This window comes from Ischnura elegans, chromosome 6 (genome assembly GCF_921293095.1).
Source record: "Ischnura elegans chromosome 6, ioIscEleg1.1, whole genome shotgun sequence".
NCBI classification, from domain to species: Eukaryota; Metazoa; Arthropoda; class Insecta; order Odonata; family Coenagrionidae; genus Ischnura; species Ischnura elegans.
The window spans coordinates 58308876-58335676 of NC_060251.1; the positions used below are offsets into that span (position 1 = coordinate 58308876).

At 38.3% G+C, this 26801-nt stretch overlaps 2 protein-coding genes across 5 annotated transcripts in view; both read right to left on the reverse strand.

Annotated features, from left to right (window-relative positions):
* Positions 1-4046, reverse strand: part of LOC124160766 (serine/threonine-protein kinase Pak) — a 50926-nt gene extending 46880 nt beyond the window's left edge. For 2 of the 3 annotated variants that reach the window (XR_006865234.1, XM_046536787.1), the window contains exons 1-2: positions 3860-4046; positions 3347-3457 (exon numbers count right to left, since the gene is read on the reverse strand). The gene's annotated coding sequence lies outside the window, so the exon portion shown is untranslated. The remainder of the gene's footprint in view (positions 1-3346; positions 3458-3859) is intronic. The other variant, XM_046536788.1, reaches the window with a different exon arrangement.
* Positions 4047-8823: 4777 nt separating this feature from the next.
* LOC124160767 (dynein regulatory complex protein 9-like) lies at positions 8824-26801 on the reverse strand. Of its 2 annotated transcripts, XM_046536789.1 has the most exons (7): positions 26650-26801; positions 26326-26522; positions 26107-26190; positions 25783-26023; positions 14455-14661; positions 12042-12173; positions 8824-9250 (listed from the first exon to the last, which is right to left on the reverse strand). In XM_046536789.1, the coding sequence occupies exons 2-7, from the start codon at positions 26499-26501 to the stop codon at positions 9017-9019; spliced, it is 1074 nt and encodes a 357-aa protein (XP_046392745.1). In that variant the 5' UTR covers positions 26502-26522; positions 26650-26801; the 3' UTR covers positions 8824-9016. The 2 variants fall into 2 exon arrangements, with proteins under 2 accessions (XP_046392745.1, XP_046392746.1); XM_046536790.1 differs by lacking the exon at positions 26650-26801 and having other exon boundaries at positions 26326-26593.

Consider the following 26801-nt stretch of genomic DNA (forward strand, 5'->3'; position numbering starts at 1 on the left):
CGCATTGTGAAGTTTTACTCGGAGATAGGTACAATTTTTACCCATGTTTTACCACCCAATTACCCAAATTTTACCACTTCGATTAACAGATATTTTACCCATTAATATGCAGGTTACCCATCTTTTACCAAAATTTTACCCGTGTAAAATAAGGGTAATAATGGGGTAATGTATCTTGTGCTGACTGGGATCCTTGTCAACCATTTGGCCTAAAACGACCACACACAGATCCAAGGTCACTGAACAGATGATATTTATTCAAAGTTAATCATGAATTTGGGACAAATGGAGTACTATTTTATATTTATCCAACCAGACTCACTATTGTGGCATAATACTACTGCTTGGTGGATATATAGACATTTCCTAATCATTTCTTTAATTCCGAGACTCTCATAGAATCAATTAAGAGTAGTCTAACATAGAAGAATCATAATTCTGATAGAGAAGAATTGTGTTTATCATAGTTATGGCGTTGGAAGGGAAGAGTGGAGAAGGACTAATCAATTGCAAATGGATGTGAAAATGAGTTACGATGGGTTTTGAGGAGTGATTTTACGGTTATGTTAGTTCAAGTCTTTAGGGCTACGTCTCCCAGTGAATTTTCGGGTGGCCCCAATGTTTCCTAACCAATGCTGGTCAATTTTTCAAGGGAATCTTATAACACAGATTATGTCATACTCATTTTGAAAACCAAGTACAAAAACAAACATTGAAACAATACACTGTAAGCTTAAATTTTCAAAAAGAAAAACTTGTTAACTTCTGCCCATGTGGTAACTATTGGCATCATCAATATCAAAACAATCTATTATCAACCAGTTGTAGGGATAGTAAATGAACCACTACAAACCCATTTGTGAGGCTATCATTTGCCATTCCGCCAGTTAATGGAAACTTTTTCTTGATGTTTCCACCTTTGTTCTCAGCCCATCCTTTCAATAGTCTCTCCTTGCTCTTAAAAAGTTTCCAAACTTCTCTGCAATTGCACAAACACTTCACTTTACTCTGTCACACACATTAACACTGTAACCTTTCTCCCATAAACGCAGCCTATGCCTTTCTCCAGCAATTGTTTACTGTAATGAGTAATTTTTTTAAGGATGATGTCATAATAGTTTCCCATTCCTGAGCCATCACCTATCACCTCATGAAATTCATATGAGACACCGAGGCTATATTGAAGGAAAGCTGAGTAACCTAGAAGGCCACTTTCACACACATCCCTGTTATTCCCATGCAAATTCCAAATTTTGAACTACATTGCACATAGGTTCCCGGACTTTGTAAGAGCCAACACTCATGACCTTCTTCCTTTCCTCCTTCAATTTTGGAATATGGCTGAATACCAACATTGTTCTCAATTTTTCAACTCTGATGTTCAGCATACTTCCACAGTTATGTTCACTCGTATTTGTATTTCTGCCTATCCAAGAGCTGGTGAGTGTATATCTCTCTTTGTAAAAAAAACCAAACACTGGTGGGTCCTTAGTATCCAGGTACCAAGCTCGACCTCCGTCAACATAATAAGTGATTCAAAGTCATTTCAGCAATGATTACGTAGCCTGTATTAGGTAAACACATAAAGCTTGGGAATAGAAATCGAGAGATACCCAATTAGCCTCCTTCATCTATCTACATTTCTGTAAGGACTTCATCTTGCTTTGCTGCTTCCGTATCTTTCACTCTCTCTCCAAAATCTTCTCTCCTCAATGATCACAGCAGAAGAACCCAATTCTCATAATTTCACAACATCAACAGCAATTATAGTGTGGCAATAAAAAAAAGTAAGAACCAATAGGCAGTAGATCAACAAGGTGTTTCTTTTGATTTGATTGATGTTTGAATTTCCTAGATACATTCTTTATGAGTAATGGGTGTTCAAACATCGTGTTTGTCGTTTGGAGGAAGGGATATTTTGAAAGACAGTATATAATACCCATTATTGGAGGTTATTCGGGCAAAAAAATACATTTTCTGTGGTCTGGATACATTATCCAGTATGTCTGCTATTTCAATGAGTTAGTTCCACAAGGTGCAATGCCCTGCAGCCGTAACCGAAAAAAACTGTGTTAAGGGGGGGTCAGACTGTGGTAGTAAAATCACAAAATTACAACCAAAATGAATCTATGGTTTATTAATGCATTTCCACAAATATATAGCCAAAACCAAATTCCATTCCATGAATGCTAGCAATTAAAATCTCCAACCCCCTCCACAAACTTAGCTATTCCTTTGAGGTCAAATGTGAACTAATGCCAGTACTGTGATGCCGGTGTCACCGAGCCTAAACCATGGTTGCAACTGCATTTATGAGGATAAAAATCCAGCATTCTCCAGCAACAAAAGAAAAAAATCTAAAATTTCTACCATCTTGTGCACACATTAGCAAGTGATTAAAAATGGGTAAATCTGGAATGTATATTCAATAACCTTAATGACTGTAGGTTACATGACGTACTTATTGGGACCTTTTGCACCCATTCCATTGAAAAACACGCCATTTTTAGAGGTGGTGGGGTAGGAAGATTGAATACAAAAGATTAAAATAAGAAATCATTGAAAGAATAGCAGATATTCCAATAAAAGGTTACCCAAACAGTATTACAAGGATTATCCACATTGTAAACAGCAAATTACATTATGAAGGAATTTTCCGCCTTAAGAACACCTCCATACTTAATGAACTCAAGGCATGAACTGAGGTTATCAGTTTAACATGGAAAATTGCAAATGCAGATGAGATATTAAATCACAAAATATTGGCTAAAACATATCCCGCTAAACTCAATTTACTGTTTTTTCATGATTAACTAACTCAACTGCCATAGGACTACCGACTAATTGGATATTAATCACAACTACAACTGATATAAGCAAAGGCAGATAACTTCATGTGGTTTACACACTAAAGCCATGATTAAAAAAACCACGACCACTGCATCAGAAGGCAATCGTCACATTATAGAACACTTTTCTTACAAGCTTAAGCATAGTAAAATTTCACCAGTATTAACACAAAAATTTTGTGAACTTGGCACCATTAACGACTGCGCAAACGCTTTTCGAAGATGATACAATCAAAACATAGTAAAAATAAAACTTATGGTAGATTTCATTACTAAATCAATTTAACTTTTAATCTAATACATTAAGCCAAGCAGCTCATGAATTTTTGACATGTAACTACAACTGCAACCATTAAGGCAAGCACAGACTTTACACATCCTTCCGATGATGTGAGTCGTTATTGAAATTAAAATCACCCATGAATCACGCCTCACGTACAAATTTCAAGTTAAAAATCATAATAATTTTATCACATTAAATTATTAGGAGTACTTACCACGGATTTAACACAATTAACAGCAAATTAGACTTTTCTCTCCTAAATCGCTCATGTGCATTCGGAAATTAGTGTGTTGCTAAAAATGCGGATACTTAAAACTCTAGAGGCCTGAAACAAGAATGAAACTTGCGATGACTAAAACAAAAAAATTCAAACCAACGGCAATGTCTAACATGACTGCATTCTGAATTCTAAGTTCAAAGTGGTGCAATATCATCAAAATATGAAAATTTAGAACAACGAATGAGTATGAAACAATGATGGATATAAAAATGCAATGATAAAATCTGCAAAAACGACAGATACATAATACGAACCGCCCCTTTTGACGTGAGACGGTACGCCATTCTAGGTAGTTCAATTTCATATCATATTACTTATCACAGATCATTCAGGAAGTCAATAACTTCCAAAAGGAAGCAGCTTTAATCTCTCATAGGCAATGGGAAGGTATAAATAAAATAATAACATGTGTAAATGCCAAATCGGCCGTCCAAAACCCGTAATTACCTGTACAAAATTCTTCAGCCTTCATTCCTGCAAACATTTGCCATTATCAATAAATTCAAAGGTTCTAGAAATCGTTGACTCAATAGTCTTTCCATAATGGCAAAACAAATACTTGAAAAACATGATAAGAATAATCACCTCCGCTTTCGGGTGGTCCTCATTGCAGGTGACGTCATACAACACGCAGTGTCATCTATTGAGATTTCTCATAGATTACGGGAGCGTAACTTGAAACGGCGTATGGAAGCACCTTCAAAGATGTTCTGTTCTTAAGAAGGTCAGAGAGCATAAAATCACAATCGTACCTCTGAAATTGTTAAAGAGCTGAATCTAATCCGAAATGAATTTTTAACAAGTTGTTTAACGAACAAAATATAACAAAATTGCTGAAAAATTATGTTAAGAAACCACAATAATTTTACAGCCTCATCCTCACATATGTATAAGGAGACCATGTGAAAAATAACCTCAAAAACTTAACTTGGGTAGAAAATATAGAAATTAAAATTTAATTTTTAAAGTTACATTCATTCGTCTCGACCTCTTGGTTTCTCTCCAGGATTTTGGCTGCAATACAAATTTTGAGCCCTTATGGTAGTATTGGTAGAGTCAGCAACTTAAACGTCAGCGACAGCCAAAAACCTAGAACACAGAACACCGAGATTGAAATGAGAAAACGCCTATTAAATACAGGAGTTGTTCTTTCCAAATTTCGATGGTACATTTTCCCCTTTCCTGGAAGCACCTACGGGAGGAAATCTTTTCCCATGTTACGAGTAGCATAAGAATATTTTAAACCTCTCTGTACAGAGCTTTCTTATTGGGAGGAGTTATCCAGGTATTTTCGTCCCTCCGATTTGGGACCCAACTCAACGGGGCACAGAGCCCCTACCCTGGCCATTGGACCCTTTAACCCTATCTTTGCACGAGTCCACGGTCAACTTCTTGTGTTTCTGGTGTTCTTTCAAAACAAATATTGCATTTTATTTTCAATAATTTACTCATCTATAAGAATTAGTAACGTTTTGGAATTTTAAAGGGATTTATAGCATTAATAGCAACAAAGTCACTGAACACAAGGTACGTATTAATATATGTCCAGAAGTTCATTGAGTCAAGAACATTTGACACGAAAGGGTTAAGAAAGACAGAAGTAGAATAAAATTTTAAAAATTTGCATGTCAGGTGTATACTGCTCCGGACAATGTATTAAAGTGATACACTGAATACACCTCAGGTGATTGACACATTCAGCCTATCTCAAACTCTTTGGACTTCAGGAAGGTAACCTATTTGATAACACACCTCTATTCAGAAATAATGGTAAAATTGGTAACTTATGGAATAGATATGCACATATTAGTATACATTATAGAGATTTATTGAGCAATTGTGAGCAAATAGTTATATTGGATGGAAATACCTAACAGTGAAAGTGACTTAAGGTGTACCTCAGGGAGGTGCCACAAGTCCCCTTTGTTTCTTCAATGAATAAGTGAAATTAGTACTGCTGTCACAAGCAAAATTTGACTTTCTGCATATGATGCAGTTTTACACAGAGAAATTGTTGATAAATCTGTGGTAGAGAATTTGAAATATACCCCTTTGCCATTTACAAAAGCTGTAATGAATGGAAATTAAAATTGACTTATTCGTTCATTTGTTCGACAAGTTCGTGGTCATGAATATCTGGAAAAAGGCCACCTTTTCCAACAGAGGCTACACCACAAACAGGGTTCCATTATCAAGTGCTGAGCCTTTCAAATCTCTGGAGGTCACTCTAACTTAGGACTTCTCTTGAGGAAAGCACATACAAGAACGATCAGGCACAGCAGATAAGGGGGAAATCGAGACTTCCATGCGTTCAGCGGCAGACGAGACCTGTGACGGGTGGCGACTCAGGTGCGGACGGTGCAACGGCTCCTGGCGATGCTGGGAAGGCAGGAAGGAAGTCCGGAGGAGGTCTGACAAATGGAACGAAACCCTAGGGCGGGCTCGCGAGGATACACTCCCGGGGCAGGGTCTATAAGCACGAGCTTTTTACCTCTGCACCCAGAAGGGGGAGGACAGGAAGGAGAAGGGAAGGAGGCGCCACCGCGATAGGAGCCCGACGACGCCTCCTGGGAGGGGATATGGAAGGAAGGGAGGGGACGAGGAATCCCGCACCGTCACAAAGGCAGGCGGGTCCTACTACTAACAAAACCAAGCTTACGCAATTAATGTTCTAACAATCTTGGAGGACCATTCTATGAGGAAGAATGATCCAACGATCAAATCGTTAGATAGGAGGTCTGACAGCGACCCGTGACCGAGGGGAAGGGTGCTCGGAAGAGGTCAGACAGCGACCCGCGACCGAGAGGAAGGGAGGGAAGGAAAAAGGTCCCGGCCAGAGGACAGCTCCTCAATATAAGTCAATCCTTAGGAGCAAAGGTTGCAGGTACCCAGTGACGGCGCTAGCAGGTGCGGGGCTAGGGGCGAACCTTCAGTGCGGGGCCCTTCACTTAAAATATTAAACTCTATACCACATCTACAAACTCGAGCATTTTGAATCCCTACCACTCTCTGGCTAAGTATGTGTTCCCCTCCCAAATTCAGACTTCGTAATTACGCCGTTATGATACCATCACGCAGTTCATAAATTCATAAAATTATAATGTAAAATAAACATAAAAAGCGCGCTTTTTACTTTAAATTACTGCATTATTATTCCTTTTTCATTATATTATTTTTTGTCTAGCACGGACTAAACAATACAGTAATAGTTGAATTTGCATTTTCAAACTATCGTATATTTTATTTTTTTTTCACGAACGCGGGGCCCGGGGCAGTTGCCCCGCCCTAAGGCCGGCTCTGCAGGTACCGCTTGGATTGATAAGAAGGTCATTGCCCGGGGTGGGGGAGGGGTTGAGTGGGTGACTAATCGGCCTCGTCACAGGGGGAGGAGAATAGCTGGCTCACGATAATGGTGATAACCCTTTCCACGAAACTGAAGTTCCTCGAGTCACTGCGACATTGCCATCTACAGCCATCCCACCAGCTGGTGTACCCACACTTTCACCTGCAACTCAAGGGGCAGGACGCACACTGTCCAGCAGCTCCACTAAGAGATGCTTCCATTTCCCTCAGTACCTGTTCGGCTACCAACTTTAACTTTCTTCAATCTTTTCTCCTAAAAATTTACCATTTTTATGTTGTTCTCCTTCTTTTCTCCACATTAGCGTCATAGGATAAATGTGGTGGTGGAGCTTCTAGTTTGAAGTACCACCACCACCACCAGTACCAGGGACCTCCACCTGGCTGAGGTTGCTGCCCTAGGGCCGAGCTCCCTGGTGAGACCGCTAGGGTAGAGGAAGCCTAATGCCAGGAAGGCACCACAGAGGCTCACGAACAGTGACTGTGAGAGAAAGGACTTCCTTCAACGTGAGACAAACGGCAGTGCATAAAGACTGTTCAGACTCTATTGCTCACTATCTATTAAACATGGTCCGACTTAAGTCTATTTTCTATTTATTTCAATGAAGCGAGGTTAATTATTTAGGGGGAGGACAGGGGCTCGTGCCTCCCCAGACACTTATAAAAATAGACAAGGTTATTAATACAGTTATCATTACATTCATTTTGTTTTGTATATTTCGCAGCCTTAATCATTTAATTACACATTAAAATAAAGAGAATATTTCGCATTGTAATTGCTGTATGTTGTTTTTAATCTCAAATATAAGAAGACCATTTGCCTGTCAGGCCTTTCTGCCCCCCAAAAAAAAAAAAAAAGTTCTGGATCCGGCCTTGGTTAATTACCATCTTTAGCCAACCCTTCACTTCACTTAACCTCATATGTATTATGGCAGACGAGATAACACGAGGAAGATATGGACTGTATAACAGAGAGATTTAAGATGTCAATTTTTTCATTATTTTCTAGGACTATTGAGGATATTATTAGATGTGTCATCAATGTAATTAAATGCTGTACTCACTATGTCAACCGAATGCATGTTTTTTTTCTTCTTTTTGTCCCTTTCCTGGTCTCGATTTGTTGGTCTTAGTTTTTCTTTCAAGAATATGACTAGTTTTATGCAGCTGCATGGATATTTATCCACTTAATAATTTGTATTTTTTTAAATTAAATCGAAACTTGAAGCTTGTACATGTTGGAAGGGCTCCATATTAAAAATGAAAGGCACTTCGTTACTTCCACATTTTATGTGTTTAAAAATTACCACCGGTTTCGGCTGTTACTTCATTGTATATAAAATCCTCGTACTTGATGTGATATGTTTTGACTTTATGAACTTGATAAGGGCTTAAAAGCCGAAACTGGTAGTAAATAATTTTTAAATAAATTGTGGAAGTAACAAAGTATCTTTCATTGCTAACTTGTATTTTTTAATGGTTGGTGTCAATGTGCATGGAGCAATGTATGATCAGTGAGAGCTCACACTACCTGCTAGCAAATGCATGTACTATATTGCCTCATTTTTGATGACTATGACGAAATAGCATAATGCATGATGCATTTTGGTGTATACCCACTCCCTGCCACACATCCTTGAGGTGGCTTGCAGTGTAAAATATAGATGTGGGACATTTAAGGATATTAAAAAGCAATTGCATAACAAGTTTTCTCTCTGCACTGCCCACCTTGAAATTGAGATTGGTCTACATCCCATGATTAAGCTATTGAAGACATGAAAGTAATAGTCAGATAATACCGACTCAGTCATATCTTCATCTTGTAATGGAAGAAGCAATCTGATAAAACAATGAGTTGAATCCTAGCACTCAACACACATGAATAGTGGCTTCATCAAAGGTTACACTGATATCCTTCATGTGCTACTTGGACAATTAGCCAGACCCTAGCATATTACATATTACCATGACATAGAAGATGTGGCCAGATATATACAACCACAATTAATTACACACCCAAAAATTTCTTGTGGAAGAAGCTACTCAGGAGGTTGACAACATAAGTTTATTTCTTCAACCATTGGCATGAAAAATGACCTGTTGTTGCTATTTACTTTAAAAAATTTACTGTTGAAATTATGCATACAGCCTTTGAACATAATTTTGCACATCATACATGTAACTGAGAATATAATCAGATAATACTTAGGACTAATTTTTCTTACAGTGTAACAAATAATGGAATCATGGCTTCTTTTTCCCTTTTTTCTTCTTTCCTTTACCTTTTTTCTTTTTGCCTTTACCTCCCTTCTTACCCTTCTTCTTTTTAGCCCTTAATTTTTTACGGAGCAGAATCCCTTTCCACCATGCTTGTATCCGTGTGGCCATTTTAGCTTGTAATATTTCAAGCTCAATTCTTTCTTGTTTTGCTTTCTTGTATGCCAAAAAATCATCAATTTCTCCTTGTCGAGATTCATACTACATACACATGTATTGACAAAGACAAATTACAGCTATTATTCCATTATTTATATAGCTAGTTTGTAACAAACAGAAAATTTATTAGCGGCAATTACCATATCCCACCAAATTTCCATAGTCTGAGTGGAGCAATACAATGCAACTCTGGTTTAAGATCTGATTTCCTCAAATCATACCATTACATATTAGTCTACCATAACCAAGGGATTTCTTTTTTCTGATCGTAATCAATTTTAAACATGTACACATAGCAGTGGTGCAGCGAGGGGGGGGGGGGGGGTTTGGGGGATAGAACCCCCCTCAGAGCTCAGAGAAATTTTAAAGTATAATCCATTTTACTTAATTGGATTGATATTATTAATAGAATAGTGTAAGGATTAATAAAATATCCCTCAGAAAGCCGTAAAACTCACCATTTTGAACCATTTATCTTAAAATTTCGCAATTTATTAATCTCGCACCTGCCGCTTATCCTGGAGGGTATTCCATACCTCCACACACTCCGGTATTACAGTCCGGCCGCCGAGAGTTGTCCGTTGACAGCTAGAAGGGGTAGGGGGCAATGTTGCCAGGTAAGAAAGGGAAACGCCCACCTCACATGTAAACAAAAGGGTTCCATGAAGAAGACTGCCGGAAGGGACGACGAGCGTGAAGGATCCACAGGAAGAATCGCGATTCGCAGAAAGGGCTAGTTTTGGTGGTTCAGGCTTATTTCAGTGCTTCATATGCACGTGACAACGTTGTATGACTAGGCGAGGGTGTGAGGTGCATTTGGGGGACAGCGATTGGCTGCAAACCATGTTGGCGCAGGGTTCTCCGCCCCTCCTTTTGAACTGTCATCGGACAACTCTTGCCGGCTGGACTGTAGTTTCACCTAAACCCCCCTAGCCTAAATTCCCAGCTGCGCCCCCGACACATAGCACGTACACGGATCAACTTGTGAAACATGTGTACAGGTTGTCCCCGCCATCATCAAATTATAAATATGTACATATGTATATTGGCCAAGAATTGTGCCATCTGATGTGCATGACCAATAACTTAAGTTTGATTGATGTTTTCAGTTAAGAATAAAAAAAAAAATGGACATGGAGTATTTTATGCTTATTAATATGTACTTCTTTCAGTTACTAAGTTAATAGATTTTTTACTTTTACCGTTCCAATGAAATATAATTTAAAATTCACCAGTGCCATCTCACGGAAATCCTAAGGCAGGTGTCTTCAACCTTTTCTCATGAAAGGGCCAATAACCAATTTCACATCATCCGGAATGCCAGATTGTTTCACGTCATTTTACCACCACATCAGTAAAATATATAATTTCAGAGTTCAATTACCTTTATTTGTTAAAAAGTTCAAACAATCAAAGCAATTTTTGACACTGCTTATATTTGACAAGTGTGTCAATATTTGATTAATGATACAATATTTTCTCTAGCCCATAGTGGCCACAAGAAATTGTCCGCCGGGCCAACGGATGAAGACCCTTGTCCTAAGGGAAGGTTTTTAAGGAAATAACCTGGTATGGATCGGTGGCAAACGTTAAGTGTTAGCTGAGAAACAAAGAATGCTATATTCTTCCATCAAACTCAACTTGACAATTGAGAGATGAAAAACTATGCATAGTCTAAAGCAGTGGAATAGCAAAGGGGGGTCTTGGGGGATGAAACTCCCCCCCCCCCCCCAGAGCTCAGAGATTTTTTTAAGTTTAATAAACTTGAGCAGGCTGAACAGTTCAACTCTTTAGGCAGTATGTTAGAGGAACACGGATACAGTAGTACGGACATTAGGAAGAGAATTGCATTAGCAATGGAGGCGCTTATGAACAGGAAGGAGCTTCTGAGAGGATTGTTATGTAAAAGTTTAAAGAGAAGGTTAGTGAAGAGTTTGACTTGGAGTGTAGCGCTCTACGGTGCGGAAACATGGACATTGAGGAAAGAAGACAAGAGAAGATTGGAGGCATTTGAGATGTGGATGTGGAGAAGAATGGAGAAGGTGAAGTGGACGGAGAGGAAAAGGAACGACGAAGTGCTGGATGTGGTTGGCGAGGAGAGGCAGCTTTCAGATGAGGTATGGAGGAGACAGAATGTATGGATGGAGCGAATACTTAGCGGGGATGGGATGTTGAAAATAGTGTTAGAAGGTAGAATGTTAGGGAAACAAGGGAGGGGAAGGAAAAGAATAGGATTTTTAGTTAGATTGAAAGGGAGTAGGCCTTATAGTGAATTGAAGAAGGCAGTGCTGGAAGGAAAGGGAGGTTCCCAAATCACTTCTTTAGTACTCCATGGAAACCTACCTTAATCGGTAGAATACTATAATAATAATAATAATAATCCATATTAGTTAATTGTATTAATATTTTTTTATAAAAATGACTGAGCATTAATGAAATACCCCTCATAAAGCCGTAAAACTCACCATTTTGAACCATTTATCTTAAAAGTTTTCTGGGGGAGGGTCCCTACACCTCCCACTTACCCTGGCAGGTGTTTCATTCTCCTCATACGCTCCAGTATTAGTTGTACCTAAAACTCCCTAGCCTTAATTCTTAGCCGCATACCTGTCCTAAAGACTATAATCTCTTGAGCGATTCTAAGTCTCAGCAAATGACCCATAGAGGGTAAGGTTGGATTGGAAAAATAAATATAGGCTGACAGCTTTGCCTCCAGTGCACATGTGAAATCAGGCGATATTATAAAAGGTATGTATTTAAAATCAAAGAATGGAATGAATTGGACAGCCTGATCCAAACAAAATTTCAGAATTAGATAGAAAAATGTCATTACCTCTTCCTTCAGCTCCTCTAAATGTCTCTGATTTCTTGATCGCTCTATTTTGAGATTGAGAATTTGCTGCTCCTTTTCATCCAATTCAACTTCACGTTTCTTGGTCCATGTTGTAATATCATTTTCAAGGTCCTATTTTAATCAATGGAGGAAAAAACATCAGAATGCATAAAATGATACAATAGGGTGGTTTCTTATTTCATTTTTACTGCCTAAATCGAAAGATTATTACTCGTGGAGTATGTTTTTCACGCTTTTAGATTTTTAAATGACGATATCTTTTTTTTTGCGATTCAATGAAAAGTGAAAATTTTTAAGTGCACAAAAACGCAACGGCTAAGTATGAATTCTGGGAAAAGCCCATGTGACGTCATTCTGGTTCCAGCTGCTGCCACGTGAGGCCACCTTGGTGCGAGGCTATGAGCTCTGCTATGATGCACGCTGCCAGCAGGTAGCAGAGTACCCTGCTAGCTGGTAGCGCTTGACTTAAATAAGGATTATTAATACCTTATCAAACGAAGGAAACTTTCTGACCACAGCCAATTTTAATAGGTGACTATTAAGAGATGTTTCCCTGAGATCTGCGCCTCATGCATGCATTGGTAATCTCATACGATGTCAAACTACTGACTACATACTCATATAGCATCTAGGTCTCTGTGACGTCACATGGAGAGCATAGGCTCCAATCTGGCCTTTTTCAAATGAGGTTATAATTGACCATTAACAATCGTCTAAACTGGGATTTCTAAAACCAAATAATTTTTATATTATGAATAAAGTAATGGTGGGTAACAAATCACAAGCAATGCCTTTCATTTTCTTTGATGAAGGAAACTACTCTATTAGGTGATCAAATTCAAAGCAATAGGTACTGAAAACTTGGATATTTATTTTTTTTTCTATTTTACAACATAACTAATGACAAGTCAACCATAGAGCTAAGGAGTAGAAGGAAGAAATTTTATGTAAAAAAATCAATTAACTTTGCTGAGATTTAAATGGGATCTCTCAGATTTGCAACCTGTGTGCTATCAATTACAGCAACAAGCTATGACTTTTCAAATGGAATATCCTTTGACAGCTTATTTAAACAGAGGCTTAGTAAACACAAATCAATCTCCTAAGGCAAAATGCAGAGAGACAACTTCATATATTTTCCACTCTTCTTCACTCAGAGTTAGTTCTTGAAAATAGTATGAAATGTATTGAAACCAATAGGGTGGTTTCCTATTATTTTTTTTGCCTAAATTGAAAGATAATTACTCCTGGAGTACGCATTTCACGCTTTCAGATTTTTATATGATGATATCTATTTTTCGCGATTAAACAAAAAATGAAAATTTTCAAGCGTGCGAAAACGCGACGGGTAAGTATGAATGATGGGAAAACGCCATGTGACGGCGTTCTGGTTCCCGCTGCCGCAAGTGAGGTGACCTTGGGGCGAGGCTTTGAGCGCTTATACGACGCAGGATGCTATCAGGTAGCAGAGTACCCTGCTAGCTGGTAGCGCTTGACTTAAATAAGGGTTATTAATACCTTATCAAACGAAGGAAACTTTCTGACCACAGCCAGTTTTAATAGGTGATTATTAAGACATGTTTCCCTGAGCTCTGTGCCTCATGCATGCATTGGTAATCTCAGACGATGTAAAACTCCTATCTCATCCGGTAGAAACTAGGTCCCTGTGACGTCATGTGGAGTGGCATCGCATGGCCGCCAATCTGGCCTTTTTCAAACGAGGTTAAAATTGACCATTGCCATTCGTTTAAACTGGGATTTCTAAAACCAAATAATTTGTATATTATGAAACCTCTAATGGTGGGTAACGAATAGCAATCAATGCCTTTCGTTTTCTCTGATGAATGAAACTACCCTATTAAGTTGATGGTTTCAGGCGTTACTTTATGGAAGTTGCTCATGATGAATAAAATTTGTACTTTGTTTTCCCACATGTATTTATTTACATGCGACAGCACGACGTCACTGCGTCATCATCTGACATTATCCATTACCCTATTAAATGAAATATAAAAGCATGGAAAACCTTTTTCTATTTCAATTGAGATTAATTTCCAAAACATGAACTTCACGGTGGTTGGATATGGTGAAATAGGTACTGAATAATATTGGTTTTGTAGAGTAAATGGTATTATAATTTAACAAAATCTGCGCAAAATCGCCAAGGTGTCAGTAATCATCTGTCCCCCCATAATAACCCAGCATTACCCAGATGTTAAGTGAATTACGCTGGGAGCCGCTAGAGACTCGGAGGCTGTGTGCAAGGCTTAGATTGCTTGAACAATTGAAAAAAGATATTTTTAGGAGCAACACGAAGAACATCATCTTAGAGCCCTCACACTTTTCATGAACCTCAAGAATTATGACCTAAATGAGATGAATATAAACTTACAGCAATCATTTTCTCCAATGCAGTGGAATACTGTGCATGAGTATACATCTCAGTGGTTAGAGATTTCTGTAGAAAATCACTCCTCCGTTGGGCATCACCTTCTATGGAGCCTAAAAATTTTTTGTTCAAATCCTGTCGGGCATGTTCCCATTTTGCCATGACAGATGCACACAATCTCTCCATCATCAGCAGATCATGTACTTGATTCTAAAATAGAAAGGGTTGATTCAATTTCTTTCACCAATTTTCATATGAACCGCCAGAATACAAACACAGTAAGTACCTATTTATTCATTTATTTTCTCTACCCTAAAAACAGCACATTTAAACCTTTCGTGCCGGACATTGGGTGGAACCGATGGGCATTTTCATATGCAGACACCCGATGTGGGATATAGCAGTCGAGGATTTTTCAATGCAAACAACCGGACGTAAGCCCTGGCCTACGCAAGGGAAGGGAAGAAACCACTGAGGGAGCAATTGTCTGATGCATTCAGGCCAGGCCTGAGACCCAGCTTAGCGAGTCCTTAAGGCCACTCCTCTGCAATTAAGCCTGACCTTCCCACTCATTTATGATCATCCTCACCGCAGGAATTCGTTGTGAAGTGGTTACGTTGTCAATAGTTTTTCAATGATATATTTTGTTGCATACAACAATTTTTTTACACTTTGAAACGAATTCTTTGTTTTGATCAGTGGGTAAGCAATTATGAAACAAAATTTTATTGTGAAAAATAACTAATTGCCTTAATTCCTTTTATTTACTAACTTTACTGTTATTTATGCTAGAAATCCGTTTAAAATTCCACAATGCTTAAAAATATGTAAGTATTTTTTTGGAAGAGTTAATTATTGAAAATCAAATGAAATATTTGGTCGAAAAACACTGGCAACGCAATAAGTTAACCGTGAATTCCTGCTAAGATAGGGTTATTGGGCTCGCATATGGGACAGGTGCCCCATTGAGTTGGGTCCCAAATCTGAGGGACGAAAATACCAGGTTAACTCCACCCCAAAAAAGAGCTCTGTACAGGAGGTTTAAAATATTCTCATAATACTCGTAGCACTGAAAACGTTTTCCAATTGTAGGCACTGGCAGGAAAGGCCTTTACAGCAGGGGTAATTCTCATAAAATAAAAAAAAATCTTGTATGAGGCGATTCAAAGTGAAGCTGTGTTGTTTTTTGGATAATATGTAGTCGTCTGCATTGGTGTTAGTAAATGGTTAATGCTGCTGATAAAAAAACACTTTATCTATTGGCATTGTAAATGTAGCTCTGGACGCAACCAGTGGCATGCCGAGCGGTGCCATAGAAAACAACAGTTGCACTCATCTGTGTATGTACTTAGGAAGACGAAGAGCTCAGTTTGGTATACTATTAATAAATTAGCTGAAAATTGTATTACTGCCATTTGCTGTTATTATGTCACAAATTGCAGCACCTTGAAACAGTGGGCCTTCTGATCTCCCATCAAAATAGGCCCTGGGCCACCCACATCCTAAATTCGGCCCTGGCATGGGTATTAAACCCTTTGGAGACGGTGGGGTTCTTGCCTTAGCATGACTGCTGGACTGAGCCCCAAGAGAATTTTCCGTTCCCTCTATTCGGAGCATTTTTGCAGGACATTCGTTACGAAGGGTCTCCCTGATAATCACACACTCCCAGCGCCAACCTTTCTTGACCCTTCATAGCGGGGACTCCGCATTATCTCGGACTCCGAGAGTAGTTGGTCTCCCTCCTTTCCAGGTTTATAACCCTACCAGCAGCATTGGTTCGTGGTCAATCATGCTTTGTTTATATGGATTAGCTATATGGATAATTGTTGCATGTAAATTGCAGACTTTGAATTTTAAAAACACTTTTTTATTCTGAGAATTGTCAAATTTTGAATGAAGGTCTACCCTCAATATTAATGCATTTAATGCATCAACAATTTCCATGTTGATTTTTATACTGAACTCGAGATATAAGTTAATATTTATCATAGATTTTTGTTTAAAAATTGTAAACGCTGCTTAAACAGCAAAGAATTCAATTATTAGTTTACATTTTTTGAGAAAGGAACCAATATATATTTCAAAAACTTACTGAATGAAAAATTGAATGACTGTGGTCCCTTACCACAAAGAGGGGTAATACAAGAGGAGGGATTCAGGTATACCTGGTTTCGAGGGTACGGCCTAAGTCCCGCTTTGTTGGGTCCCGAAACTAAGACTTCACGAACCCATGACCGTCATAAAAGGGAGGGAGCAAGGAAACACATACCTTAAATTTTCGGCATTCGTTCGCCTGCGTAGGAAAATCTCTGACGAAAATTTGCGGCTTTCGTCTCCGGGATCAAGAAACATCCAGCCGCATATTTTTGTCATTAGTAGCGAAAGGGTTCACGAACAACAATGCAGCAATCATCAACAGCCATGCCCTAGATAGAGGGAATCTACCCAGGCGACCAAGCCTGGACAATAAATTTATACACTCACATGCCCTGTATATGTAGGCAGGACGAGAACCGGTGACTTTTGGTTTGGCAGGCAAGGACTTTACCCAACCACCACTGAGACCAGCCGATTCACTCATGTCATCCCATTCAATCTTGCTTTCTTTAGTCATATTAATGCATCAATTTACCTTGATGCCCACTTATTTGCTCTTATACATTACATATATAGCTGTTACTTCTGTTTTATCTTCTGGATTACTTTAAACTTTGAAAGTATACACATAAGTACCCTGTAAACCATAATGGTTGCCACAACGTTGCAGCAACGTCTCACGGCAACCAACTGGGAGTTCCATGCAACGTTGTGACAACGTCTTATTTACTGCCAAACGTCCTCCGTACTACGTTTTCACAACGTCTTCACAACATCTTTGCAACGTGACACGTAACATGATTGCAACCTGCCTGCAACCTTCTGTAAACCATATAGGTTGCCACAACGTTGCAGCTACGTCTCACGTCAACCAATTTACTGCCAAAATTTAATCCTTACTACATTTTCACAAATCTTCGCCACCAGAAGCGTAACGTGATGCAACCTTTAATAAATAATACTTTAAATTGTGTTGTTTCAAAGGAATTTTTTTTATTATTCCTTATTTACAATTTGTTTTCCTTTCCTCCACCCTCTGATGCCTTGACTCAGCGTGCCTGAACCAGTCAATTGCCTTCTCCTTTATGTGCTTATGGCCATATTCCTTTAATGTGGGCTTGCAACGGAAAGCATCTGAAATTAAATTTTAGTAAGGATTTTAGACACAAGTAGTTTTATTGAACAGTTCCCATTTTGAAATAATTTTATAAGCACAACATACCAATAATACAGGCACACGTTCTGGTGGCACAGAACTGGATTTTTTTAGTGTTCATTTTGGAATGGCCGAAAAATGAAAATCTCCGACCAAGGTTATTGGTAAATAGGTGGTATAACATGCCGAAAACACCCTCAGTAATGTTATTCCGACCTCGTCTGCATAACTCTACAGTCTGAAAAATCAGAGGAATTTTTACAACACAAAAAAACTCACAAATAGCTACTTATAAAAGCCCATCAAACAAATGACACTCAAAAGTTTTATTTTACCAGAGCTGCGTGGAATGGCTTTTTGAGGAGTTCCACCTCCAGGGCATCAAATTCTTCCATTGTATCCATGGGGAATTTCCAGGTCAATAATAAGTCGTTGTCACTTTCATCTGGCATCTGGCAGTTCGACTTAGCTCTTTTCAAAGCCCGAATTTCCTTTAAAATTTCCAGCTGCGTCTTCTCAATTCTCTTTAAATACTGAAGAAGGTCTTCAGAAATAACTATGGGACCAGAAGAAGTTCACATTACTAAAAAATATGTATAATGTACTTTTCATCTTATTATAAAGGTGAGAAGTAAATTGACTATAATATAATTAAGACAGTAGTTTTTATAGGGCCATTTTTAAATAAATGCACATAACCAATAAGATGTGATGGTCAGCTGATGAAATCAGCAGGATTAGTATTGCACTTGCCACCTAGGCCAGAGCCCACAAATTTGGACTTTCTATGAGGCAAAAGTTGGCAAATTACTTCATATGAAATGACAAACAAGGGTTTGAGACACGAGCTTGGCTGCATATACTTAGTCATTTTCTTGAGCGATTCTATTATCATTACTGTCATTACATGAGATCTTGAAATGACCTCGATAATAGGGTGGTTTCCTATTATTTTTTTATTGCCTTAATCGAAAGATTATTACTCCTGGAGTACGTATTTCGCGCTTTTAGATTTTTAAATGACAACATCTATTTTTCGCGATTAAATGAAAAGTGAAAATTTTCAAGCGCGCGAAAACGCGACGCTTAAGTATGAATGTCGGGAAATATCTCCGTACGTCGTATTTCTGGTTCCCCCTCCCGCCCGGTGAGATGACCTTGAGGCGAGGCTTAGCTCTGATACGTCGCAGGATGCTAGCGGATAGCTGAGTACCTTGCTGAACGGTAGCGCTTGGCTTAAAAAAGGTTTATTAATACCTTATCAAACGAAGAAAACTTTCCGACATTAGCCAGTTTTAATAGGTGATTATTAAGACATGTTTCCCTGAGCTCTGTGCCTCATGCTTGCATTGGTAACCTCAGACGATGCATAACTCCTATCCTCTCGTGTAGAAACTAGGTCCCTGTGACGTCATGCGGAGTGGAATCGCATGGGCGCCAATCTGGCCTTTTTCAAATGAGGATAAAATTTGACCCTTGCCATTCGTCTAAACCGGTATTTCAAAAACCAAATAATTTGTGTATTATGAATACACTAATGGTGGGTAACGAATCGCAATCAATGCCTTTCGTTTTCTTTGATGAAGGAAACTACCCTATTAAGGCGTAAGCAGTTAATTTTCCCACAAAATCCACCTGATAAATTTAAGGCTGGAGAGTGGTTTCTTTACTTTAGAGAAATAAAAGTTTAGTCCAAATGTTAATGAAATAAGCAAGCACAACAATAATTGAATGTCATTCAAAGAAAACAGAAATTATCTCATGATATTTTTTAGAACAGCCAATCTTGAAAATCATAGGAATGGTAATAAAAATAATCGAATGCTAGGGTTGTATTGAAAGGGAGAGTACTAACTTTGAATACAACCCAAGAGACTAGAGAGCATAATTCAATTCTGGGCGCTGGACAGCACAAAATAACAAAAGTAATGTCCTTGCAAGAATTTCAACAAAATGCAAGGATGGATTGCTGATAGCTCTCAAGGAAAATACCTAAGCTACTGACATATGTTGGTCTCATTGAAGTATTTAATTAATAGAAATTTGAAAACTTTACTTACAGCTTAGAGCCGAATGAATGTGTGTCTGTCCAAACTTTATGTTCCCTTTAAGGCCTTCCAATAAATAATATTTTGCAATATCATCTAAGAATGATGCTCTCAACCCACGCCTTGTTGCATCTGGTGGAGTAGAACCCCCAACTCTTTTCAAAAAATCAATCTGAAATAAAAATTATTATATTAGGGATAATTCATTGAACCAAAGGCTGTACACATCCACTATGACAATTTTACATGAAGAATACTGGGTGTCCCATTTATCTTGATCACCCGAAATAACTTTTTGTCCAGATGGAAATTCAAAAATGTGTCAAGCAAATGTTCATTAGCCGTCAGGGGGACATTAATTAGCATGATTGACTTCCTTGTAGCTTTATTATTTACAAAGATATGAACAGCGGTATGTCTTTTTAAAATGGCACCCTATATTTTTTATTTGGCAGTTCATTTCCTCTCCTAAAGACTTATTCAAAAATGTAGCACAGTGGACCATTAACATAAACACAGTGTTATGAAAAATGTCTGACTCAATAGCACTTAGTGCAGGTAGGCGGGTATTGGAACTACTCCACCAGTCATTCATAAAAAATATAGGGTGTCATTTAAAAAAGACATACCACTCTTCAAATCTTTGTAGAAACAAAGATACAAGGAAGGCAGTCATGCTGATTAATGTCCCCCTGAGGGCTTATGAACATTTGCTTGACACATTTTTGAACTTCCATCTGAACAAAAAGTTATTTCGGGTGGTCAAGATAAATGGGATACCCTGCATAATTGGAATCAAGATCAAACAGTCTGCTTGCTTAGAAGAAAACAATATTAGGGAGCCAACGCATCTCAAAGTCTTTGATCACTCTATTGAAAAGTGCTTCAAGCAAACATAAAGGAAGATGAATCGAAACCATTTCCTATACTGGGCTGGGTATTAATAATATTACCACAGATAAACTGATATTCACTTTATCATTATGGCCCAATGTTTTTATCCCTGAGTAATGTGCACAAATAGACTTGCCTCCAACAAATCAAATCCCATTACTTATCCCCTCTTTAACAAAATCACAGTGACATCTTTAACTACAAAAAATTATCAAAAATGAGACACAAAATTGAAATGTTTTCTTTTAATAGCAATTACCTGATTGGAACTTTGATCCAAAACTTTTTACATCATCATGAAGATGTTTTTGACATGAAGCTACACTTAAACCCACTACACCTAAATGAAAATTAAACACTATAAAAAATGTAAATAACTTTAAATGAATGCGATGGTGGTTGGCGTAACATGGTGAAACTCCTTCATGATGCACAAAGGTTAAGAAAACACTTAGCTGTTTCACAAAATAAAATATATTGCGAACGGTTTCGATACAGCGTATCATCATCTGGCCTGATGATGATACGCTGTATCGAAACCGGTCGCAATATATTTTATTTTGTGAAACAGCTAAGTGTTTTCTTAACCTTTGTGAACTTTAAATGACTCAATAAATAGTAAAGCCGAGAAGTTTTTCTTCATAATCCTCCCACACTACGGTGATGCAATGCGTCAAGCATTAAAATAAATTTAAGTTTATGCATATGCAATGTTTTTCAATCCACAGAAGATGGATTGACTGAGCTGTCTCAGGAAGTGTGAGAAGGTTGAAAATATTAAGAATATGCTTCATTTAAAATAAAAATGTTGCAATAAGCAACACTTCTACTTACCCAGATTCTGATGAAGGAAGCAAAAGTAGAACTTCAGCGGTTGATAAACTTTTGTTGGAGAAGTTTCGCAAACATAACACTACAAAATTACGTAGTAACAGTAGATGATTGCCTAGGTGCTGGTGAAACAAGTAAAAGAAGAACTTAAGAGGCTGATATGCTTCGGCAGGATCAATTCCGCTCACGAAGAACACAACACAGTTCACGTAACATTATTAATGTGCACATGAATACGACAACGGCCATGGCCGTTGTGGCCGTTGGATTCGGTTGGATTTGAAAGTGGTAATGCGCATGTGCGTATTTGTTTTGTTTTTCTCTCGATGGAAATCGACTATTGGTGGAATCGACCATCGATGGTATCCACAATCGATAGCTCGACATCGCGGGCGGGAGTCTAAATCTTGGTATCCGAAAAATTAAGTTTCGCCTTATGACTTGAGGAATAAATCCCACTGGGAAATATATCTTTTTTGTATCATCGCCTTAGTAGATTAAAAAGCACGAGTGAAATCACATTTCGAAGAACATTCTTCTTTATGAAACGAAGAAAACTTATCATGGTAGGATTTTTTTTACATCTTAAGGGAATTGATTGATTTTTTAATTAATCTGCATTTCGTAGCACCCCAGGTGGACGGCGTTCTTGGGTGTTCCGAAAAGAAATGATGAAACACACTGTAACAACTGTGACTCAGTTATTACATACACAACAGCCTACTGTCAAAATATATACCGCGAATATCCCACAATGGTTCGCAATGTCTCTGGGACGAAATATGAATATAAGGGATCAAAATAGGATATTCCAGGAATATCCTCTGCTGTGTGGGTACCTATTCTTTTAGCTCAATATTTTCATATTTTAATGAATGAGGGAAAATTGTTGTAAGGACGTTGCAAAGCAACCTGTCTGCAACGTTGCAAAGAGACCTCAACAGCCCTGCAACCTCTGCAACCTCGTGCAACCTGACTGCAACGTTGCTGCAACTCATTGTGTTTACAGGGTATTCAAGACTTTACTACTGTTTTAAACTCCTTTTATTAACAACGGAACTCAAGACACCATTACACAGGTTAACACTCAACCTGACTCAACAGCTCTGACCGCCTTCCAGTCAGGGGTACCAACCTTACATTGATGTCAGTTACCAATCTATAACAACTTCTCCTCGGGTTGAATTTAATTGTTCTCCTTTCTATGCAATGTATTCAAATTTATCTTACACAAAGGGTTTTTTTTTACCCATTTGATACATATTTTATATCATACAAGAGGCTATTGATAATCCACAAAGACAAAAAGAGGCCTCTCAAGTTTGCAGACTCTTTCTTCCCTTTCTGTTCTCATCATAAGAAAAAGCTGAGAAATGTATTATAACTTACTAATCATAAACTATTTTCAATTTTAAGACTTATTGTAATTTAAGGTAAGGAAAAGAAAATCTACTTGTAATGCTTTGATAAACTGTAGTTAATCTTAATTATCTATCTATACATGGTAACGGATACAGAAAAAACTTAAGGGGAGCGGTACAAAAGATATCTTTAGCTACCTATACGTTTATCGTAATGAAAAATAATCACGTTACAAGCAAAGTTTAAGAAAGTTTTATTTAAAATGACCATACACATAAACAAGAAAATGCTGTCTTATGATATAAAAGCATTAAAATTGTGGTTCTGCAATGGTTGGCAATATGGACGGACCTGCAAGGGAGGGGCATGTGCCCCCTTTACGTATCCGCCACTGTCTGTATGTATAAAGGAGGATGTCTGTTTGTTTGCCCGCTATGCATTTCCATATGGCAGCATGGATTGAAACCAAAATTAGTATGTAAGTGGACCTCATGCTCCCAAAGCTCAAAGTGTTACTTTTGGTTGTGTCCAACATGTCCTTTTTGTCTTTTTTCATTACCGTTTGTTAAGTCACGTCACACAACTTCTGTGGTTGGATATCTTGCAGGGTAGGCACACTTCTTCACTCTCTCAAAGGGAAAACATAATTCAAATAATACAACTCTTATCTATTAATCCTCTCGGTGCAAACCTTTTTGCTGGGGTATAAGTTCACAAGATGTTTTTGGTTTACACACCTATGGGTGCACATAGTAATCAATGTTTCAATGATGTGGAGTGGGATATAAGCTGACGGTGTCCATTATGTATATGGAAATAGTTTTTTCAATTGTTTGCTGTTCAGTGCGCCAAAAAATCGTGTATCATGGCCATAAATTCCAAGCTCCAAGTTTCCCACTCCTCTGGGTACTATCTTTCCCTAGCAATTCCAGATGGCCTGCTAGTAAACTGTATAATTATAGAACAAAACCATTGGGCACATCCATGGGTAGAGAGAACTCAAAGCACTACCAAAACAGTTGTGGAATTTCCCCCAAATGCACCCCCTACAGCTCAGTGTGAGCACTCAATATCTTGGAGCGTTCTCTTGGACTGCTAGTAGCATAGTGACCTGCTCCCATACTGAGAAAGATCTCAGAGGGCTAACTCCCCCTTAATGGACCTAATTTCCTGTGGCACCAGCAGACATGGACTGCTGAGGAGCTTGAACTGGAGCGAGATGCAGGAGATCCTGAGTGCGCAGCAGGATAGGAATAGCCATGGGACCACGACCGCCGCTGATTGCACCAAAAGCTCAGTTGAAGAGCAGCTACTTGCTGCGACAAGTTCTGCAACTGCTTGGTTAGCAATGTAATTTAATCTGTGAGGTAGGCGTGCAGGTAGCAGCGTGGATGCTGGTGCGAACGTTCGGCGGAGAGACCTCGATGATGCGGTCCTCAAGCTTGGCGACTTCGTCCAGAGGTAGGTTCAATTGGACAAGGAGAATCGCTAAAACCCCTGCAGGAAGATGCTGTAGCCATAGAGTTCGAAGCAGATTATCCTGGACTTAGGTGGTGCCTCCAAAGAAGTGAAAATGATGTAAGAATTGAGAGGGAGTCCTCTCACCAAGCCATTCCTCAGTGAGAAGTTGTCTAACACCCTTTCTTTTGACAGCGAGAGATGCCGGATGAGTTCCTCATTGAGGCACTGATGCTAACCTTCACTGGGAGGATTAATAAGAATGTCCTGAACCTCCACTGACTATCTGGAGTCAAGATGAGAGGCGACATATCCATATTGCATAGTGTCTTGAGTGATGCCCGATAGAGCGAATTGACCTGCCACCAAGGGTTTCTCTACATCCTTCCTTCGCTGACCTTTCTTCATGGTGCAAAATGATCTTAGCTGTCAGTCAACTCCTTTCAATACCATACCATAAAAAAGGTCAGAGTATCTTATGTAAAAAAATTATTTCAAGCTTTCTCTACATCAGTTATTTCAGAGGCTAGTATGTTTCCCAATCAGCAGATGCTATCCATGCGGTATCAAAATAAGGTTGATATACATATAAATACGTTGTTATTACACATAGACACCCTATTTGTAACATCGAAAATGAGTTGTTAAAGTAATGCTACATATATATGTGATATCCAAGTTGTAATATCTAAGATATTACAAAATTCTTATTACAAATAGTATCCACAGGTAGCATATGTTAACTATGGAATTGAAGGGCACAAATGTTTTGTAGGTCTGGGGATTACCAAAATCCATAATAAGCACACCCATTATCTACTCATAAGATACTATGAAGATATCTTCGAAATCTTGAAATATGGAGCTTCATGTTTACTGTTGGACATCACTACAAAGTTGTGTGGTGGGTCCTTTGGATTTTTGACAGATATCCATGCAACATAATTTGGATTAATATAGATATTGCACGGATGTCATATCTTAAAGCTAACAATGCTGTCTGGATGTTGTTGGGATATTGATTGCTACTACACTGGAAATGAAAAGCAAAATACATCTACATTTTCTGGCACATTAAACTTGTTCCCAGGACTAAATCATGCCATCATGACCAAAATATGCAAGCCTGTAATTATAATTTTTAGCAAGAAAAAATTTGACAAAGTAATAGGTGTAATGATAATGAAAAGACCAATGACTGAAGAAAATACCTACTAACAGAAGGGAAAAACTATAAAAGTTTCATAGCCTTAAAGGAATATGTCTCAAATAATGCACGATGAGGGTGGCTGCATGAAGGAATTAAGTGGAGAGTTTAGAAAGAACAAAGAGCTGTAAGATAAGATGTAATTTAATAAAATTTTACAGACCTACTTTTACCGGCTTACTTCATTTTAATGAGACAAACTAGAATAAATATCACTAATAGCAAGATTGGGCATCTATCTCTTCTATAAATTTAATATTAGGCATTTTAATCCATACCTTAATAGCCAAAATTGCTTCAAACTTAAGCTTCTGTCCTTTTTTCTGCTCTTGGAGGGCGTAAACAATCGAATTCATCAGCCTTTCCACCTCTTTCAAATTGGATTCCAGTTCATCCCCAAGGCATACGAGATCTTCCTGTAACTGAGCTTCAACTTCTAGGGATTCTGATACCGTTGTAAAACTACCGGAGGTCATAAGTTCTTTCATGGTCTTCCGGAAAACAACTTCAAGATATGCACTGAAAATTAATAAATTAAAAATTTACAGAAGTCTTGAATGACTAAGAACCACTACATCGTAATTAGAAAAGCAATTATTCACCATTCATTACCCAGCATCGTAGACTGATGATTTGATACGTCTGGTGACTTTTCGAAAATCCTCTCTCTCTCGTCGATGCCTAACCTAAAATTATATGCATGAAATTATAAATATCAATGTTGTGGTCTAAGCAAAACAAGACTGGATTAATTTCCAATTACCTAAGTCACAAAGAGACCAATTTATTACATTGTTTTGAAATAAACTTCCTAAGCCAACCTTTTACGCAGAGGTGTGTATTCCAAATTAGAGACTCGCGCACATCCAGGAAAATGGTGCCTCAAGATGCTTAGTTGATTGATCGTATCATCCAAAACGGCTATTACGAAAATTGTCTGTTGTTCTGTAAGCTTTAGGCCTAAGACATCCCCCATCATCTTTTCTAATGGCCCCATTATTCCCAGGTATTCTCTTCCCTATAAAGTAAAAGAAATGTAGAAATAATGAAAATATGCACCCAAAAAACTGTCTCGAGTGATGAGCTTCCGTAACTATTGCTCAGGAAAAATCAACACTAATCCATGATAATAAAATCTTGGTTACCTAATTATTGATGTATTTTGTCTATGAAATTTAAAAGGAGGCCAATTCAAGGTGTACAGCTTTCAACACTGACGTGAATTCATGGTCCTACACATAACAACCCAAGATTTTCAAGAGTATTTCAAATTGGCGGCAGGAAATCCCATGAAAAC

Bases quoted from the DNA above. Each gene is read 5' to 3' on its own strand.
- LOC124160767 (XM_046536789.1), bottom strand. From the start codon at position 26,501: ATGGGGCCATTAGAAAAGATGATGGGGGATGTCTTAGGCCTAAAGCTT. The intron at 26,024-26,106 runs GTGAATAATTGC...ATTAATTTTCAG, and splicing joins ACGATGCTGGGTAATGAATG to TGCATATCTTGAAGTTGTTT. The intron at 9,251-12,041 runs GTAATGACATTT...ATGTGTATGTAG, and splicing joins TAGAGGAGCTGAAGGAAGAG to TATGAATCTCGACAAGGAGA.